Genomic DNA, 21,831 nt, shown 5'->3' on the forward strand with positions numbered 1-21,831 from the left:
AGATACCATGTTTTCCTTGGAACCTAATGCATTGGTTACATCAACCTCCATAAATTCAGCAACAGAGACTTCTGCTTGAGGGACACCCTCTACTACAGCGGCTACCTCAGCAGAATGTGCTTCAGTGGCCTCTGAAGAGACCTTCTCCGCTTCAGTTTCACCCTCAAGAGGTATTTCAGTGATCTCTATAGGGACGCTATCTGCTTTATCTATTTTAGCTTCTTTTTTCTTGGGATCTTGTGAATTCATGACATCAGCCTCCATAACATTAGCTTCAATGGCTTCTTGAGCATGGTTCGGAGCGTGTGCAATCATGTCAACTGCAAGAACAACAACATCTACTTTACTCTCAGAAGGGGCTTCAGTGGAAGCTGTGGCTTCTATAGACTGATGAGCCTCTATGACTAAAGCACAGTGGGAAGACTTGGTAATGTCCATTTTTGTAGTGTTAGGTAAGGTGGCCCCAATGGAAAGGGCATCCCTAACATCAGATTCGCTTAGAAGAAGCGCCATAATGTCAGTTTGTGTAGCTTTAGATGAAGTTGATTTCACAATCTCAGCCTTTAAGAAAGCTATGCCTGTTTCAGCAGCATTCAGGAGATTGATTTCAGTGACCAGGTCCTTAATGGAAGAAACCTCTGCAAACTTGAGTCCTATGATCTTTTCATGATTACCTTCTGCACCAGACACAACTGCCTGCATAGCGTTCTCCGTTTCCTCTCTAAAACATACAGACTCTGTGGCTTCTTCAGAAATACCATCTGTAAGGATACCCCTACTCTTCCCAGGGTTACTAATAAGTGTGACATCCACTACATCTGCCATCAAGACAGAGGGCTCAAGGGTTCGTTGGGTGTCAGATTCTGGATAAAGGGAGTGACAGGAAAAGGTAGATGGTATGGAAGCTTCGTGGGAAGGGGGGGGCATGTTAGAAGCAAGCAGTGAAGGGGGAACTTCCACCTCAGATTGGCCAACAGTACTACAAGTTACAGCGCCAGCTTTTAAAGCTGAAGAAGCAGACGGGCAAGCTACAGGAAGGACAGAAGTCAAATAAATCCACAAAGAAGAGGGGGGGAAAAGTGGGGAGGAAATTTTCAATTCATTACGAACAAACATTAGCAATTTCCTTTTTTGTGACGGTACGGTGAAACAGTTTTGCATCATGTTTAACTGCAGTCTCTTAGATGTCCTGTGCAGCACTTTAACAGCTAGTCAACTATGCCCTACTGAGGGAACTCCTTATTCAGAACTGAAGCCCCTCAGGCTCGCCCATTAACCACAATGCACATTTTTTTCCTCTCCTTTAAACCATGTGTAAGATGTTGTTTTCATAACACTCATTTAGTCCTGGTGTTTCCTGCCATTAGAGAAAATTTTATTAATATTAATAAATCTAATCTAAGTATATTAATAAATATATATATATATTTTTAGCACAAAAATTAGGAGATGCCCAGTTCAGTTCTCAAGATAGAATAGACATTAGCACTGCACCGAAAACTGTAGTCTATGCGCACCTACTGCAGGTCAATTAAATGAATTCCCAACGTATGATCCAGTTGGATTGACCATATTTTCTTCTGATATATTTATTCCCCCACGATTGGTATGAAAGCTTGGTTTCCATATGTGGCCTGACGTTTGGTGGAAATTTAACTTAGATCCTCCTTACTGATATTTTGCATTTAAATATAAGCCAACACTTAAAAGATATCTGGCATCTCAGGACAAACGTATGTATTGTATGTAGCATTTACAATTGTAAAATTGACCAATATTGGGGAAGGGGAAAACTTAAAAACATTAGTAGGGCCAGCAAACTCCTAAGTCAAGACTAAAGCTACATGCAGCCACTACTGCATTGTTAGTATACGAATCACACTCAGAGGAAAGGTTATGCACAGTTACACTCCAAACTTTTCTAGATAAACTGTTTTGACCTAACATGTCAGCTAACAGTTTGTAGACTTGGGCACTGTAGGAACTGTCACCATCAAAAATCAACCACCCTCCCATGGCATCAAGAAACCAGAACTTCAAGATTTACCCTCTGTAAATGCAATGTATACCCATATACATTTATATACTATATCAAATGTAGACTGTAAGAACAATAAAACCAAGGCCAAGATATGTCTTCAAGGTAACAATCTTTGGAGAAGTGAATGTTACAAGTAGAAGTGTCAAATATGCTAAACAACATTGACAATGCATATTTTTGTTCGATTCCTCTGGAAAAGTGCAACGCTGCACTCGTTGCCAACACGTAACACTGTACATCAGGCGGAGAAGACAAGTTTGGCTTGTTCCACCCAAATGAATGACGACTGAATTTTAACCAGTGTGATGTTTCCATCGTACGAAGACATTACAAAACAAAGTGGCTGGTAAATAAATGTTGAAGTACTTCTATAAAAGCATACCCATACTTTGTTTTCAAAATAAACCTTTAATCAGCCACTCTTGCAGCCTCCAAAAATAAAGAGACAAGAAGTCTTGTTGTAAGAATACAATTGATGGTAACTGAAGTCCTGTAGTGTCCTACTGTCGCATGCAACACAGTGAAAGCTCAGGGAAGCCCAGGTCTGTTACAGACAGTGGGATAATTATGCTGCACGAGTCTCCGGTATTACGTGCATGGTGGAAGAGGTGACGTGACACCCAAGAAAGGGAACATTTCTACACTAAATAGAAGCAGCCTTTTACATAATGTGCTTTATTAGTGACACACAAATGGAAGCAGAGTGCACCGTGCAGTCGCGGGATACCTGAAGTCTGCACATCAGTAACAGGGGCCTGAGGGGCTACAAGAGCAGCAGCTGGTGGAGGAATAGAAACCGGAGCTGGGAAAAGAGCGACAATTGTTACGCAAAATACAACTTATTTCATTGGCATCTTCATGGAACTGGAACATTTTCCAGATATTAGTTGTATGTGATTCAGGATGGCAACAATAAATTAACATTGTCGTTGAGGCAGAAGACACCGAATAGATAGCCAATATACCTGAGGGGCATGTAACAATGCTGGGTTACTACTGAAGAACCATGCCCACCTAAAATCTAATGTGGGTTACCAACAGAAAGCTTATTGTCCGCCATCTTGCGGCTAACTTAGACAAACAAGACCCTAGTACTAGTATGACTTTCTTAGGCATTATATTTGTACAGTACAGAGGTCAAACACTAGCAATCTGCCACGTTGCTAAAAACTAGTCTGTGTAGGCTTTGCAACAAGTTAAATGTTAGTTCATGAAATGTCTTATTTTGTAACTTTATTGGTCTGCTTAAAAATACCAATTTGACTAAATTGTGCACGTGCTATAGTAACATCTGAAAAGGTTCAAACCCTTATATTTCTATATATAAATGGCTCGTTTTTTTCGTTACATTTATTGGGGGGGTCGGGGGTTTGAGAAAGAGAATTCTAGGTGGGCTGATCGTTAAAGACACAAAAAAAAGTGTAAAGAAGCCTGGGAATCAACACCAGGAATGTACTGGCACAGGTGGGATGGAAGCGGGTTTGAGGGAGAGAGGAGCCACCACTTGAGCACATTTACGGACAGGTCTGCAAACGCCCATTCAAGATTGCGGTTTTAAGAAGCCTAATGTGGGTGTTTGACTCAATAGTATCTTGCCCCCTGAGATGCTTTGTTTTTACTGTTAATATCAAGAATTGTTGTCTCTAGATTGAGGTTCTAGTGGTATCCTTGATACTGTACTAGGTTCAGGGGTGAGCACCATTTAAAAACTTAAATATCCATTAGTGCAGACTGCCACTTTAATTCTAGCACTGCAGAATCACATATTTGGGGGTACAGTTCCAATGTACAGTATATATTTAGACCTAGTTAAAAATAACTATACTAAGTAACTTGAAATTTGAGGTAAGTGACAGTTCAACACATTTGAGAAGTTGTAGAACAAGTATGAGAATACAATCTGTAGACAATGAGAAACATCTCAGCCTTTCTATATTGACTGCATGGTTGGTACGCCGAGTTCAGTTTACGTGTCCATTTGATTTCTTTGTAAAAGTAAATACAAGTGAATAATCTAGTTAGCGGAACCGTGTAGTACAGCTTACTTTGTGCCTTTTACTTTAAAGACGCTTAAAGTAGTGAACAAAAAAAACATAGCAAGACCGACACCTACCACATTTTAGCCATACAAGTGAACAACTATGTAATGACCTAAATCTCCTCTAAAACAACGCAAATGGACAAAGCAAAGGTCACTATGCTATATGACTAGTACCTTCCCTATACAGGAGAACATTTGTAGTCCCATTTATTTAAAGAATGCTGAATCTCTAATAAGGGGAGGTCATCTCCACAGAATATGATATAGTGGCCAAAAAGCTTAGGGATAATGGGACCAGTGAGTATTTAATGCAGTCAGGATTCCTGGAACCTTAGACTCTACAACAGGGACATCTGGCACTGCAGGGACACTGGGAGAAGAACTAGTGTCTGGGGCTGAAGGAAGATTCGCAGAACATTACATTATATAGGAGGGGGAGAGTTTCTAGGTGTCAGTTAGCAACATTTACCTTGCCATAATATATATATATATTTTTTAAATTACTAAATGCACATAGTACCTCAAACATGACAAATCACAGAAAAGAGTAAATACTGCACTTGTTCTTAACCAAGGACGGTATGCAGACATTTAAAAGTAGTACTGACCCGGCCAGGCTCATTTGCATTACATTTTTATTATTAGGGATGGTGTATTAACAGCAAAAGCAGAATCTAACGTGAGGCGAAGTTTCAAATTATATTTCAATGTTAGTTGGTGTAAATCCCAGGATAGAGTCAGCAGTGCACAGCAATCGGAACAGGAAAAATGGAGCTCAGCACATAAAGCAAATTAAAAACATTTAATTACAGGTGACATCAAGATGGGTGGGCAACAGATAACCGACGCATTTCACACTTAGCCAGCGCTGTCTTCTCTTTGACAAAGTGCTTGCTAAGCATAAAACACGTCAGTTATCTGTTGCCCACCAATCCCTGATATCACCTGTAATAATAAAATGTTTTTAATTTGCTTGATGTGCTGAGCTCCATTTTTCCTGTTCCGAATGCTGGGCACTGCCGACCCTATCCTGGGATTTACACCAATTGCTATTTTCACTGCTGGAAGCACGCCAATAGGAGTCAAGAATTCTCATATACTGTAAGTGCTAACCAATATCAAGGTTGTTTCACCTATCTGGGAATTATTATCTACATTGTTATCTGCTGCACACTCTAAGTGGTTACTCTAAGGGGGGACGGAGAACAGGTCAGACTGGTCTAATAGGCTCTATCTGTCCCTATTTCCATAAATCCCAATTTGGAGAGAGAAAAAAAAAAACAATTTTATTTTAGCATACCATCTGTAGACAATGAGAAACATCGGAGCTGGTGCAGTGACTACACTACTGAGATTTATGTTCTGTGCTCTACTAGGCGTATCAATACTTATTTATTGTTTAAATGAGTACACATCTAATCTATTGGCCTTAGCTGATCGTAACACTACCGGCTTACTTCGTGCCTTGGGCTTTTGATGCACTCAAAAACAGTAAACATTAAACACATAGCAAGACAGACATACAGCCAGAAAAGTAAACTATTCGGGGTTGACCCAAAATTCCCATTTAAAAAACAATAACGCCTCTATGGAATGTTGAGTTGTCTTTCCTCTGTAGGAAGTTTTAGTCCCATTTATTTGAATGAAGCTGATCTCTTCTCCAGCACATGGAAATCATCTTCACAGCATATGGAATAGGGGCCAGTGTTCGTTAAGGATAATGGGCCAGTGAGTAATTCATGCAGTCAGGATACCTGGAGCCTTAGTAACAGGGACATCTGGCACTGCAGGGACACTGGTAGGAGGAGGACTAATGTCTGGAGCTGAAGGAAGATTTACAGAATATTAAATTATTCAGGAAGGAGGAGAGCTCTACGAGGTGCTGTGCCAGATAGCAACATGGATAATATATACAGCACATACGGTAATTATTCATAACCAAGGAAGGATTGCTACAGAAAACAAGAGTGGGTCATGCAAACCATTCTTCCCTTGTGTTAATTTCCCAATACTGTTATAGTGTGCCACAATAAGCCATTTGGGCACAGAGCTCTATTACATGCTCTACCTAAAAGAAAGGTACAGATCCATTATCTTAGTACTTAGAACCTGGAGGGAAAGAAACAGGTAGTTTGTCCCATAACCAATATTATTTATTTAGCATGTTCTAAGAACAGGATACACCCACATCCACCAAATAAATGTAAGCACCTGGGTTTTCCTGGGACCTGAACAGAAATCGTGGTTGTTTGAGGGACTGCATATTAACACCACAAAGAGTGAGGGATGGGATCAGTGAGGAATCAGTGAGAATACCTGGTGCCAGAGAATCAGTGACTGGTACTGGGGGGCAGGGAAGGGTGTAAATGGTGGGGAGTAGGATTAGGCCCTGGAGCGTTAATACCTTTAAGGGGGGCAGGGGAAGGAAAGTTATAAGAAAAGCAACCATAATACAAGAAAAAGGATCCCCACACCCAGAAACAAAGTCCCACTGTGCACTACATTAGGATAGATGTAAGTGACTTTACACAGCACACGGTTAGTTAGGGATGCAGGAAATGTGCAGCGGTCATACCTGGAACTTGAGAATCAGGCACTGCAGGGGCAGCAGAGGGAGGGGAGCTAGCATCTGGAGCTGAACACAGTGACAATAGGATACATTATACATGGTTGTCTTTTCCTGTATATAAAATGAGCATAGAGGGCAGAAGGGGCAAAAAGGCACTTTTAATCTCATCTAAGGCCTTCCCAACAAACCTGGTGTCAATGAGTTACATCACCTTACCCCCAAAGGAAATGTGTAACCGTGGGAGTGAATTTTTTTTTTTTTTTTAGATTAAATCACTTTGGCCTTGAAAGCCTCTGGATAAATATGGTCAGTGGGTCTCTCACACAGCAATATGGGCACTATGGAGAAGATAACACATCTTTTTTATTCCAGCTGTACTCTGAGTACAAATCAAGACTAGAGAAAAATCAAGCGATATTTTTTACAATAGATTTTAAAGCAGGGGTCTCCGGAACAGAACCGCATTGATTTCAGCTCCAGGGACGCCCTACTTCTTGATACATGCCTACCATAGGGGGTACCTTTAGCAGCTCAAGCTGGGCTAGTTGGGGTTATCAAAATGGCGACTTAAATTTCTCATGTCCTTCGGGCCACAAGGAAGCTGTGACGTTATCCCTTGCAGCTTCCCATTGGCCAGCGTGACTGGGACATGTAGAAAGCAGAGATACACCTATGGAGGAAAGTATCTCAGGAAGCAGGGGATCCCCAGAGCTGAAATAAATGTGGTTCAGCGCCTGAGACCCCCTGCTCCAAATCCGTTAAAAAATAAATACAATAAAAAGTGATGTTGCTTGGACTGCTCCTATAAAAGGTCCTGGAACAAAACGTTCTACTGAACATGGGAAGGTGCAGTGTAACTGTTCTGGTGATGGACTAATGGAGGAATTTAAATATTGTCCAACTCCTGCAAAGTCCATCAGACTGTATAGCATGAAAATTAAAACGTACTAAAAGTAAAACTGCACATTCTGGGGAAAGGGAAAACTGGTTAAATAGGTTCTGAAACACAATTAGCAGGGCCAGCACACTCCTAAGTTGAGACTAAAAGCTACCTGTTGCCACTACTAGCATTGTTTGTATGCCAATTACACCCAGATAAAAGCTTAAGCACGGTTATACATGCTAAACATTTCTAGAGAACGAAACAGTTAAACATTTAGTCTAATATTCTGTAGACTTAGACACTGTGGGAATCTGCACCCCTCTGCGCCCTTGACATTAAAATCTGATGAGAAAAGTCATAAAGATTTCCCCTCCTTGAAGGAAATGTATACCCCTAAAACGTACTTTGTACGCTGTATTTGTAAAATGTAGTGTTTCGAAAACAAGCCAGAAATAATCTCTTTCAATGTAACAATATTTAATTAGTGAAGCGATTGGTAGCAGTTGAAAGGTCAAATAGGCTGAAGAACATTGACATGGCCGATTTGTTTAATTCCTCTGGAAAAGTTCAAAGTTGCCCTTGTCGCTAACAGGTTAGTACACCAGGTGAAGGCAAGTTTGGATTGTTCAAACCGCCATCACCCAAATAAGTGATGAAACTCCGTATATTTCAGCCAGTGTGATGCTTCCATTGCCAACACACCCAAACCAAAAGGAGTCTGGTTCACAAGGGCGCCATATAAAAATACACGTAGACTTCTCTGTTCAACTCATTGAATATACCCTACATTAATGGAGTTTAGCACTTGAGGCGCCCCCATGATATAGTGGCTACATGTGTCTTCCCCGGCCGCCACCCCAGCTCACTTTTTGGTGGAGATCGCATGAACAGAGAGCAATATGGCACACAGGAATAGGACACCGCATCCAATGCCATTATCTGTGATACCGTGATCACCCGATTGCTCCGAGTTATCACATGATCAATATGACACAGCCCCTCCGGCATTCAAGAGCCAAGGTAAACGTGTGTGTTTTTTTTTTTTTAAATTAAATGGTGTAGCCTGCTTTTTGATCAAAAAAAGAACAGGGGGGGTGACCAGCATTTAAATTACAAAAGGAAAAAAGGCAGCCAGCCCTGAGCCACAAAAAGCACTCGGAGATTCTGTGTTGTAAGAACACAATTGATGAGCAAAGATCTGTAGTATTCCCGTGTCACATCTATCACGTGCAACATACTAAAATAAAAGCTCAGTGACGCCCAGGTCTGTACCATATAGATTTACATTACCTCAACAGTGAGTTTTAGTGTGAAAATGTGCACTTTACTCCTAATTCAAGACTAGTCACTTGTGCAACTGAGAGCCCAAGGGCCACATCAAGGTCCTTTGCGGGACGCATTTGACCTGCCAGTTGAAGAGCCATGCACGAAAAGCTCAGGGACGCCCAGGTCTGTTACAGACAGGGGGATAATTACGCTGCACGAGTCTCCGGTATTACGTGCATGGGGAGAGGTGACACCCAAGAGCGGGAACATTTCTACACTAAATAGAAGCAGGCTTTTACATGTTGTGCTTTATTAGTGACACAAATGGAAGCAGAGTGCACCGTGCAGTTGCGTGATACCTGAAGTCTGCACATCAGTAACAGGGGCCTGAGGGGCTACAAGAGCAGCAGCAGGTGGAGCAATAGAATCCGGAGCTGGGGAAAAAGCAACAACTGTTACGCAGAATACAACTTATTCCATTGGCATCTTCATAGAAACTTAAAATTAGCCAGGTAATAAATTGTATGCAATTCAGGATGGTAGCAAAAAATATACATTGACGTTCTGAGACGAAAGACATTGAATAGATCGCTCAGATACCTGAAGGGCATGCAACAATGTTTGGTTACTACTCAAGAACCATGCCCACCTAAAGTCCAAAAACATGCTTTTCAGAAAAAAAATCCCAAAGGAAAGGGGGTGTCCGCCATCTTGCTGGTAACAGGACGAACAAGTACAGGTATTAATCACCACAAACCACAACAACCACCAGGACGTGCTCAGGAAGTCCCTGGAACTAGATCAGTACAGAGGTCAGGCACTAGCAATCTGCCACCCTGCTAAAAATTAAAGTATCATTTGTAATGAGGGTTATTAAACGTTTGAATCGTAACCAAAGTGGAACAATTTCATGAACTGTCCATATATGCAAAAAAGAAAAATTGTGTCGGAGCTTAAATACTAAATGGGTATGGTCAAAAAACTACTTGTACGCAAATATAACTGAGGGGCCAAATCACCCTGGCCAATGTGAATACAACAGATGACAGTAGAAAGCCCAGCACACCAAGAAAATAGTACTGAAGTAGCTAAAACATAATTACTCAGCAAGTTGCACAGCAATGATACAGTGCAACATGTACCTTCATCAGGGGCCATATGTGCCCATCTCTGCGTGTACTTTATTTTGTATACATTAAAATATCAATAGTTCCCTATTTAAGGGAATGGTTCAGGTGGGTTTAATGTAGAGACATCTGAATAGTTCACACCCATATGTCTATATACAAGAGTAAACAGTTTTTTTTATTTAACTAGAAAGGGGGATTCTAGGCAGTTACACAAATGTTTAAAAAAAAAAAAAAAAAAACCCAGATAATAGACAACACTAGGACTGTACTGGCACATGTGGCATGGGAGAAGGTTTAAGGGAAAGCAAATGTCAGGAGGAGAAGGGGGAAAAAAAAAAAAAAAGTGGTGCCATATTCAACAGCAGAATGTGTTCTGGTTTTTTTTTTTTTAACTCTCTCCAGTCTATGAATCTATTTTCACAGCAGGTCCCATCTAGTCCTGCCATGGTTAAACATGAAAATCAGATTGAAGACATTACAAGTTATACAACAGGTTGTACTTCAGCAATCTCATTGAAAGGAGCCAGGAATTTGAAGGAAGGTAATTTAGTGACACCATTACTAGTACTGTGATTTTAATTAAGAGCTACATACAAAAGCAAATCCAGGTCTGTTCTGTGTTTCTTTAGCTACATTAGTCAAACCTGATCCCTCCACCAAAGTTTAGTCATAAATATGAACTACAAATTAAAGTGGGGAGTAAGTCAGACACTTCACACTGGCACCCCAAAGTGTTAGCTCTTGTTGAGGGACATCGGTGAGGACTCCATGCAGACAGAATACCTGGAGCCTTAGAATCTGCAACAGGGACCTCTGGCACTGCAGGGACACTGGGAGGCGGCGCACTAGTGTCTGGAGCTGAAGGAACATTTTTGCAGTACATTAAATTATACAGGGTGGAGTAGAGGCTCTGGAAGGTGCCGTGTCAGTTAGTAACTGATACAACTTGCAATAAAAAAACAAAAAACAAAAACCCAGTTCACAAAATCAAAGAAAATAGCAAAAACAGCCTATTTTTCAACAAAGGAAGGCATGCTCCAAGATATTTCAAAGCAATGATCCCAACATCACATTTTAATTCAGGTTGGTGTTTTAAGCTGCTAATGCAGAAAGGCTTTTGAGACAAGGTTCCACATTATGTATTTACATCTTTACCTACTGTGGTGAGAAGAATTTATTTTACCCAGTAAGAATTTTAAATACAGGAAAGTTGTACAACACATTTGAGAATACCATCTGTATATAATTTAGAAACATCTCCGCTGTTCTACAGAGACTACCCTGGAGGCACAGTATGAGATTTATTCAGTCTGCGTTACTATGAGTTAGTCTATATTAAATATGTTCTTTAAGTTAGGTATAAGTCAGTAATCCATTGGGCTGAACTTCATAGTACTATTACTTGTTTATTCTGCACATTAAAGTAAAGAAATCAGTAAATAAAATGAATTGCATAGCAAGACAGAACCAGGCAAGTGACCCAATAGGTATTGATCTAAAACTCCCATTCAAAACTCTGCTAGGGCCTTTATTCAATATGCAGACCTTTCTTAGATATATGAATGTTTACTTCCATTCATTAGAATGAAGCTGAACTCCTCCCCAGCACAGGGAAATCAGTCTCAGTATAGGTACTAGGAGTCAGTATTCATTAAGGAAACCGGGACCAGTGAGTATTTAATGCAGTCAGGATACCTGGAGCCTTAGAATCTGCAACAGGGACATCTGGCACTGCAGGGACACTGGGAGGAGGAGAACTAGTGTCTGGAGCTGAAGGAAGATTTACAGAACATTAAATCATTCAGGAGGGAGGAGAGCTCTAGAAGGTGCGGTTACAGATGGCAACATAACACCATAGTGTGCATGTGTGGCATATACTGCATTTGTTCTTGGTAAAGGAAGGAAGTCCAAATCCATTCCCAATTAGTAATGATCCGTAAACAATACATCCCAATGTAAGATCACCGCAAGTGTCCCAGAATTTAGTTTACATCAATGGTTATCCAAGAGAGAAACCTTTAGCTTGTTCGTGACTAAGGTTGTGTGAAGATTGCTTCACCTGGTCACACTGCATAAGAGCCGTCCGCATGCTCAACACAGCAGAGGTAAAACATGCCTTTGTGCTCAGCACTGCAGCATTGAAAACTGTGCAGGTTAAGACAATCATTTACTTCACAATACTGTTATAATGTGTTGCAATAAGCTCTATTACATGCTCTACCTAAAAGAATGGTACAGATCCATTTTCTTAGTACTTAGAACACGGGGAAAAATAGGTTTGTCCTTTAACCAATATTATTTAAGTAGCATGTTCTAAGAACAGGATACACCCACATCCACCAAATAAATGTAAGCACATGGGTTTCTCCGGGACCTAAACAGAAGTTGTGGTTGTTTGAGGAACTGCATATAAACACCAAAGAGTGAGGGATGGTATCAGTGAGTAAATGGGAGCCGGGAGAGTAGCTGGCGCCTGGGAATCAGCGACAGGTACTAGAGGAAGGGGCTTAATGATGGGAGTAGGAATAGGCTCTGAAAGCTTTAATATCTTTAAGGGGGGGGGGGTGTAGGAAGCGAGAATGTAAAGTTAAAAGTACAGTAACAGTCATACAAGAAAAAAGGATCCCCACATCCAGAAACAAAGTCCCACTGTGCACTACATTAGGATAGATGTAAGTGACTTTACACAGCACAAGGTTAGTTAGGGATGCAGGAAATGTGCAGCGGTCATACCTGGAACTTGAGAATCGGGCAGTGCAGGGGCAGCGGAGGGAGGGGAGCTAGCATCTGGAGCTGAACACAGTGACAATAGGATACATTATACATGGTTGTCTTTACCTGTATCTAGATGAGCTTACAGTATGCTTTTCCATCAATGGAACCAGGCCTCTAATCTCATCTAAAGCCTTCCCGACACATCTGGTGTCAATGAGTTACAAGTTTCTTTTGGACACAAACCCACACCACACTTTTTATAAAATCACTTTGGCCTGGAAAGCATCTCTATAGTATTTGTCAGTGGGTATCACATAGCATAATGGGAGCTATGGAGAAGACATTCCATCTTTACTCTGAGTAAATCAAGACTTTAAGGTCCTGGAAGTGCAAATGGGAAGGTGCAGTGTAACTGCTCTGGTGAAGGACACGTGAGGAATTTAAATATTGTCCAACTCCTGCAAAGTCTATATAGCATGAAAAAAATAAAACATACTAAAAGTAAAATTGCACATTCTGGGGAAAACTGGTTAAACAGGTTCTGAAACACAATATTAGCAGGGCCAGCACACTCCTAAGTTGAGACTAAAAGCTACCTGTTGCCACTACTAGCATTGTTTGTATGCAAATTACACCCAGACTAAAGCTTAAGCACGGTTATACATGCCAAACATCTCTAGAGAACGAAACAGTTAAACATTTATTCTAATATTCTGTAGACTTGGACACTGTGGGAACCTCCACCCTCCTGCACCCAAGACATTAAATCAGATGTACAAAATGAAAGCCATGTCTGGAAAAGTGCAAAGCTTCCCTTGTTGCCGACAGGTTAACACATCCGGTGAAGGAAAGTTTGGATTATTCAAGCAGCAAATCACCCAAATTAGTGATGACAGTACATTTTAGCCAGTGTGATGCTTCCATTGCCAATACACAAACCAAAAGGTGGGTGGTTTAAAAGGGCTTTGAAATATGCATATAAAAGAACACCAATGTTTTTCAACTATTTCAATCCAACGAAGCGTGCCCATTATGTAGTCACTATGTATAAGGGGTCTGGCAACCCAGGGTGTATTGGCATGTTAAATTGCTCACTATCTAGTGGATATCACTTGAGCGCAGACCACGATCCAGAACACAGGGCAATATAAGGCGGACGCCTCATTGGCGTAATCTGGGACACCGCAATCACAAATACGATGTAACGAGGCCCCTACTGAAGGGCTACGTTAAACCTTTTTTTTTTTTAAATTGCGTAGCTTGCTTTTGATCAAACCAATAACAGAGAGGTGACCAGCATTTAAATTGCAAAAGGGAAAGTCAGACAGCCCTACAGCCTCAAACAAAGAGCTCAGATCCTGTATTGCAAGAACTCAATTGATGGTAAGCAAAGTTGTGCATTGGAAACCTTCAAATAATACAGTTTTTGATGTTAAGGTGTCTTGTGCAAGACTTTTAGACTTGAGGCAACCAAAGATATCCAGCGCCAAGTGTAACTACGTTCCAGAAGTGTGATCCCAGCCCCTGCACCGTACGAGAAAAAAAAACTACAACCCATTGTAATTATCTAAACGGAGTGTGGTAAGATCTAAAGCCTTTACCCCGACTGCAACCAAAGTTCTGTAGTATACTATTGTCACAACTACTACACTCAATACAGTAAAACAGGGCTCTTCAACCAGTTCTCCACAGGTGCCAGATTGGAAAAGATTGAGTATAAGGGCCACAGGGCTTATAATATCATTTAGACACATTTAAAAACATATGTCAATTTTGCAAGCAAGCCAAACATCTGTAGCATATATTTACATTAACTTACTAGTTCGTTTTAGTGTGAAAATGTGCACTTTTCTCCTAATTTAAGACTAGTTGCTTGTGCAACCGAGAGCCCAAGGGCCACATCAAGGTCCTTTGCGGGACGCATTTGACCTGCCAGTTGAAGAGCCATGCACAAAAAGCTCAGGGAAGCCCAGGTCTGTTACAGGCAGTGGGATAATTATGTTGCACAAGTCTCCGGTATTAAGTGCATGGGGAGAGGTGACACCCAAGAGCGGGAACATTTCTACACTAAACCGGAGCAGCCTTTCACATAATGTGCTTTATTAGTGACACACAAATGGAAGCAGAGTGCACCGTGCAGTTGCAGGATACCTGAAGTCTGCACATCAGTAACAGGGGCCTGAGGGGCTACAAGAGCAGCAGCTGGTGGAGCAATAGAATCCGGAGCTGGGAAGAGAGCGACAATTGTTACGCAGAATACAACTTATTTCATTGGCATCTTCATAGAAACTTAAAATTAGCCAGGTAATAGTTGTATGCAATCCAGGATGATAGCAACATTTTTTACATTGTCATTATGAGAGAAGACATTGAATAGATCGCTCAGATACCAGAAGTGCATGCAACAATGTTTGGTTACTACTCAAGAACCTTGCCCAGCTAAAGTCCAAAAACGTGCATTTTAGAAAAAAAATCCCAAAGGAAAGGGGGTGTCCGCCATCTTGCTGGTAACAGGACAAACAAGTACAGGTATTAATCACCACAAACCACACACCAAACACCAGTAGGACGTGCTCAGGAAGTCCCTGGAACTAGATCAGTACAGGTCAGGCACTAGCAATCTGCCACCCTGCTAAAAACTCGAGTATCATTTGTAATGAGGGTTAAACGTTTACGATTGAAAAAGGAACGATTTCATGAACTGTCCATGTACTGTACGCAAAATAAAAAAAGTTGGTGTCAGAGCTCAAATACTAATGGGAACGGTCAAACGTCTTGTAAGCAAATATAAAATGACAAAGTGTAGATAGAGGGGCCAAATCACCCTGTCCAATGTGAATGCAACATATCAAAGTAGTAGTAGAAAGCCCCGCACACCACAAAAATAGTACTAAAGTAGCAAAAACGTTATTACTCAGTGAGTAGCACCTCAATGATACAGTGCAACATGCACCTTCATCAGGGAACATAAAAGTGCCCCACTCCGAATGTGTAATTATTTTTGCGTCTACATTAAATAACAATAGTTACCTATTTAACCGAATCGTACAGGAGGGTTCAATGTAGAGACATCTGAATAGTGAACCGTTTTTAAATCTAGAAAGGGGGATTCTAGGCAGTTTCAAAATGTAAAGAAGCCTGAGAATAAACACGAAGCATGTACTGGCACAGGTGGGATGGGAGAGGGTTTAAGGAAAAGCAAATTTCTGAGGGGAAGAAAAGTGCCATATTAAAATTACAGAATGTCATCTGTTTAACCCTCACTTCAATCTTAAAAAAAAAAAATCTATTTTCATAGCAGGCCTCCCCTGCCATCGTTAAACATGATAATCAGATTCAAGACATTAAAAAATTCTAAAACAGGGATAAGTACTTCAGTAGTCTCATTGGAAAGGATAGTCAGGAAGATCACTTAGTCACATGCAAATCCAGTTCTGTTCTGGGTTTAGCAATCTACTTTAATCCAACCTGATGTCACGAACAGGATCCCTCCACCACAGTCAGTGTGTGTGTTCAATAAAGATAATGGAGCAGTGAGTATTTAATGCAGTCAGGATACCTGGAGTCTCAGAATCTGCAACAGGCACATCTGGCACTGCAGGGACACTGGGAGGAGAACTAGTGTCTGGAGCTGAAGGAAGATGTGCAGAACATTACACAGGATGGAATAGAGGTTCTAGAAGGTGCGGTCTCAAACCCGTGTATATAAACAAAAATCAGAAAATATAGCACATACGGCATTTGTTCTTAACCGAAGGAATGCTACAAGACATTAATGTAGTAATAACGCCAGAATAAGATTTGTTTTATTAGGGGGTGGTGTATTAAACTATTTTTTGAGATGAGGTACCACAGTAAACATCTTTCTACTGTAAAATCACTTGCTGTACCTAGAAATAACATTACATATTTGAAATAAGTGAAAGCTGTACAGCAAGTTTGAAAATACCATCTGTATACAATGAGAAACATTGCAGCTGTTCTATGGTGACGACTTGAGGTACAGTACTGAGATTTATTCTGTGTTTCTACGAGTTAGTCTATATTTATATTAGTCTTTAAATTAGGTATAAATTAATAATCTATTGGGTTGAACAGAGTAGTAGTATTACCAATTTTTTGGTCACATTAAAGTAAAGGTATCAGTAAATATAGTGAAATACGTAGTAAGAGAATCAGACAAGTGAACGACTGTATTGACTCAAAACTCCCATTTATAAACACTGCCACAGGCTCTATGCAATATGTTGCGTTTTCACTATGTAGGATATTTTTGTTCCATTCATTAAAATGAAGCTGAACTCCTCCCCAGCACAGGGAAATCAGTCTCAGTATAGGTACTAGGAGTCAGTATTCGTTAAGGAAAACAGACCAGTGAGTATTTAATGCAGTCAGGATACCTGGAGCCTTAGAATCTGCAACAGGGACATCTGGCACTGCAGGGACACTGGGAGAAGAACTAGTGTCTGGAGCTGAAGGAAGATTTACAGAACATTAAATCATTCAGGAGGGAGGAGAGCTCTAGAAGGTGCGGTTACAGATAGCAACATAACACCATAGTGTGCATGTGTGGCATATACTGCATTTGCTCTTAGTAAAGGAAAGCCGAATACATTCCCAATTAGTAATGATCCGTAAACAGTTCTTCCCAATGTAAGATCACCGTAAGTTTCCCAGAATTTAGTTTACATCAATAGTTATCCAAGAGAGAAACCTTTAGACAGTTCGTGACTAAGGTTGTGTGAAGATTGCTTCACCTGGTCACACTGCATAAGAGCCGTCCGCATGCTCAACACAACAGAGGTAAAACATGCCTTTGTGCTCAGCACTGCAGCATTGAAAACTGTGCAGGTTAAGGCAATCATTTACTTCACAATACTGTTATAATGTGCTGCAATAAGCTCTATTACATGCTCTACCTAAAAGAATGGTACAGATCCATTTTCTTAGTACGTAGAACAAAGTCTAGGTAGTTTGTCCCATAACCAATATTAGTTAATTAGCATGTTCTAAGAACAGGATACACCCCCACATCCCCAAATAAACGTAAGCACCTGGGTTTCCCTGGGACCTGAACAGAAGTTGTGGTTGTTTGAGGCACTGCATACAAAACACCACAAAAAGAGTGAGGGATGGGATGAGTAAAGGGTGCACCGAGAATACCTGGCACCTGGGAATCAGTGATGGGTACTGGGGGGGGGGGGCAAAGGTGGAAGTAGGAATAGGCTCTGGAGCTTTAATACCTTTAAGGGGGGGGGGGGGAAGGAAAGTTATAAGAAAAGCAACCATAATACAAGAAAAAGGATCCCCACATCCAGAAACAAAGTCCCACTGTGCACTACATTAGGATAGATGTAAGTGACTTTACACAGCACACGGTTAGTTAGGGATGCAGAAAATGTGCAGCGGTCATACCTGGAACTTGAGAATCGGGCAGTGCAGGGGCAGCGGAGGGAGGGGAGCTAGCACCTGGAGCTGAACACAGTGACAATAGGATACATTATACATGGTTGTCTTTTCCTGCATCTAGATGAGCTTACAGTATGCTTATCCGTCAATGAAGAACCTAAAGGGTACAAGGCCCCTGATCTCATCTAAGGCCTTCCCAACACATCTGGTGTCTGAGTTTCTTTCTTTATAAATCACTTTGGCGTGGAAGGCACCTGGATAGTATTTGTCAGTGGGTATCACATAGCACAATGATCGCTATGGAGAAGACATTACATCTTTTTTTTATTCCAGCTTTTCTCTAAGTAAATCAAGACATTATGGTCCTGGAAAGAAACATTCAAAACTGGGGAAAAGGGTTCTGAACCAGACAATATTAGCAGGGCCAGCACAATCCTAAGACTAAAAGCTACCTGTTGCCACTACTAGCATTGTTCATATGCCAATTACACCCAGACTAAAGCTTAAGCACGGTTATACATGTTAAACATTTCTAGAGACCAAAACTGTTAAAACATTTATTCTAAAATGTTGTAGCCCGACTGTGGGAATCCCCACGACAATATATCAGTTGTGAGTTGAAATAAAGGCCACAACAGATTTACCTTCCGGCCAGGAAAGGTATACCCATAAATTTATTTTGTACGCTGTATTTGTAAACCTACACTGTACCAGTTTCTAAAACAAGCCCAACATCTTTTTTTTCTCTTTTAATGTAACAATATTTAATTAGTGAAGCGATTGGTAGCGGTGGAAAGGTCAAATAGGCTGAAGAACATTGACGAGGCCGATTTGTTTAATTCCTCTGAAAAAGCGCAAAACTGCCATTGTCGCCAACAGGTTAATAGATCAGGTGAAGTTAAGTTTGGATTGTTCAATCCGCCATCATCCAAATCAGTGATGACACTAGTACAGTTTAGCCAGTGTGATGCTTCCATTGCAAAAACACACACAAACCAAAGGAGGCTGGTTCACAAGTGCTTTAAAATATTCATATAAAAGCACACTTAGACTTCTCTGTTTAACCCTTTAATAATCCCCTATGTTAATGGGGTCTGGGACTTCAGGGGCTCCCATGGGGTGGTCACATGATCATGACATGATGTGGCCCCTCCAGCACTCGAAAGGGATAGTGTAAACTTGAAAATGCAGACTACACCCCCTTTAGACCTCCTGAGAACAGAGTTGTGACCAACATCTAAATTGCAAAAGGAAATGGCAGTCAGCCCTGAGCCTCAAACAAAGCGCTCAGAGATGCGGTGTTGTAAGAACACAATTGATGAGCAAAGATCTGTAGTATTCCCGTGTCACATCTATCACGTGCAACATACTAAAAGCTCAGTGACGCCCAGGTCTGTACTATATAGATTTACATTACCTCAACAGTGAGTTTTAGTGTGAAAATGTGCACTTTACTACTAATTCAAGACTAGTCACTTGTGCAACTGAGAGCCCAAGGGCCACATCAAGGTCCTTTGCGGGACGCATTTGACCTGCCAGTTGAAGAGCCATGCACGAAAAGCTCAGGGACGCCCAGGTCTGTTACAGACAGGGGGATAATTACGCTGCACGAGTCTCCGGTATTACGTGCATGGGGAGAGGTGACACCCAAGAGCGGGAACATTTCTACACTAAATAGAAGCAGGCTTTTACATAATGTGCTTTATTAGTGACACACAAATGGAAGCAGAGTGCACCGTGCAGTTGCGGGATACCTGAAGTCTGCACATCAGTAACAGGGGCCTGAGGGGCTACAAGAGCAGCAGCAGGTGGAGGAATAGAATCCGGAGCTGGGAAGAGAGCGACAATTGTTACGCAGAATACAACTTATTTCATTGGCTTCTTCATAGAAACTTAAAATTAGCCAGGTAATAGTTGTATGCAATCCAGGATGATAACAACATTTTTTACATTGTCATGAGGCAGAAGACATTGAATAGATCCCTCAGATACCATAAGTGCATGCAACAATGTTTGGTTACTACTCAAGAACCTTGCCCATCTTAAAGTCCAAAAACGTGCATTTTAGAAAAAAAATCCCAAAGGAAAGGGGGTGTCCGCCATCTTGCTGGTAACAGGACAAACAAGTAATGGTATTAATCACAACAAACCACACCAACCACCAGTAGGACGTGCTCAGGAAGTCCCTGGAACTAGATCAGTACAGAGGTCAGGCACTAGCAATCTGCCACCCTGCTAAAACAAGTAGAGTCTCATCTGTAATGAGGGTTAAACATTTTACGATTGAAATTGGAACAATTTCATGAACGGTCCATATATGCAAAATAAAGTTAAGTGTCAGAGCTCAAATATTTACATCTAGAAAGGGGGATTCTAGGTTGGCAGGCAGTTGCAAAATGTAAAGAAGCCTGAAAATAAGACACCACCAGGAATGTACGTACTGGCTCAGGTGGGATGGGAGAGGATTTAAGTGAAAGCAAGTGACAGAAAAAAAAAGTGCCATTTTAAAACTACAGAATGTGTTCTGTTTGGTTAACCCTCACTCCAGTCTATGAATCTATTTTCACAGCAGCTCCCATCTAGTCCTGCCATGGTTACACATGAAAATCAGATTGAAGACATTACAAGTTATACAACAGGTTGCTGAAGTACAATCTCGTGGAAAAGATAGTCAAATATGAAGGAATATCTTTTAGCAATACCATTACTGGCACTGTGCTTTTTAATTAAGAGCTACATACATAGGCAAATCCAGGTCTGTTCTTTATCTAGCTATATTAAATCAAAACCTGATGCCACAAGACCAGGATCTTTCCACCAGATTAGTTTAGTCATAAATATGAACAAAAAGTTAAAGTGGAGAGTAAGTCACACACTGCACACTGGCACCCCAAAGTGTTAGTTCTTGTTGAAGGACATCAGTGAGGGCTCCATGCAGACAGAATACCTGGAGCCTTACAATCAGCAATGGGTACATCTGGCACTGCAGGGGAATCAGTGGGAGGGGAGCTGGTCTTTGAAGCTGAAGAAAAATGGCAGATTGGATTAGAGGCAAATACCAAAACTGTCCCCTTCACGTACACAGTGCCATAGTTACATAGTAGATGAGGTTGAAAAGACACAAATGTCTACCAAGTTCAACATATGCTAAATTTAGACAACAGATACTGTATCCCATATCTGTACTTAAAATATATTGATCCAGAGGAAGGTAAACAAAGAGACCAGAGTGAAATATCTAATCTCTAAGGGGAAAAATAAATTCCTTCCCGACTCCAACTATTGGCAATCGGATCACTCCCTGGATCAACATTATATGTATACGTATTTGGTATATCCCTGTATACCTTTCCTTTCTAAAAAGATGTCCAACCTTTTTTGAACAAATCTATTGCATCTGCCATCACAGTCTCCATGGGTAATGAATTCCACATGTTAACTGCCCTTACTCTAAAGAACCCTTTCCTGTGTTGCTGGTGAAACCTCCTTTGCACCAATCTTAAGGGATGATCCTTTGTACTGCCCTTGGGAGGAATCGCTCTTTTGAAAGCTCCTGGTATTGTACCAGATTATATTTGTACAGTTACCATATCCCCACTTACACGCCTCTTTCCTAATGTTAACAAATCTAATTTAGCAAGCATCTCCTCACATCTGATTATCTATCCCCTTTATTAGTTTGGTGGCTCTTTGCTGCACTATACTAGTCCATAATGTATTTTCTAAGGAATGGTGCCCAATACTGTACTCCATGGCAATAAAGAGTCACTAGATTGC

The 21,831-nt window shown here is 41.0% G+C and overlaps 1 protein-coding gene across 14 annotated transcripts in view; it reads right to left on the reverse strand.

Moving 5' to 3' along the window:
* The window catches only part of NACA (nascent polypeptide associated complex subunit alpha), a 49,949-nt gene that overhangs the window by 19,490 nt on the left and 8,628 nt on the right, over positions 1-21,831 (reverse strand). For 2 of the 14 annotated variants that reach the window (XM_075591428.1, XM_075591424.1), the window contains exons 7-19: positions 21,002-21,076; positions 19,809-19,883; positions 18,061-18,120; positions 17,046-17,117; positions 16,205-16,276; positions 14,797-14,871; positions 12,664-12,723; positions 11,626-11,700; positions 10,714-10,788; positions 9,160-9,234; positions 6,658-6,717; positions 5,837-5,905; positions 2,769-2,843 (exon numbers count right to left, since the gene is read on the reverse strand). In XM_075591428.1, coding sequence (XP_075447543.1) covers positions 2,769-2,843; positions 5,837-5,905; positions 6,658-6,717; positions 9,160-9,234; positions 10,714-10,788; positions 11,626-11,700; positions 12,664-12,723; positions 14,797-14,871; positions 16,205-16,276; positions 17,046-17,117; positions 18,061-18,120; positions 19,809-19,883; positions 21,002-21,076 — 918 coding nt within the window. The remainder of the gene's footprint in view (positions 1-2,768; positions 2,844-5,836; positions 5,906-6,657; positions 6,718-9,159; positions 9,235-10,713; positions 10,789-11,625; positions 11,701-12,663; positions 12,724-14,796; positions 14,872-16,204; positions 16,277-17,045; positions 17,118-18,060; positions 18,121-19,808; positions 19,884-21,001; positions 21,077-21,831) is intronic. The other 12 variants (XM_075591429.1, XM_075591425.1, XM_075591432.1 and 9 more) reach the window with 9 other exon arrangements.

This window comes from Ascaphus truei, chromosome 3 (assembly GCF_040206685.1).
Source record: "Ascaphus truei isolate aAscTru1 chromosome 3, aAscTru1.hap1, whole genome shotgun sequence".
Lineage (NCBI taxonomy): Eukaryota > Metazoa > Chordata > Amphibia > Anura > Ascaphidae > Ascaphus > Ascaphus truei.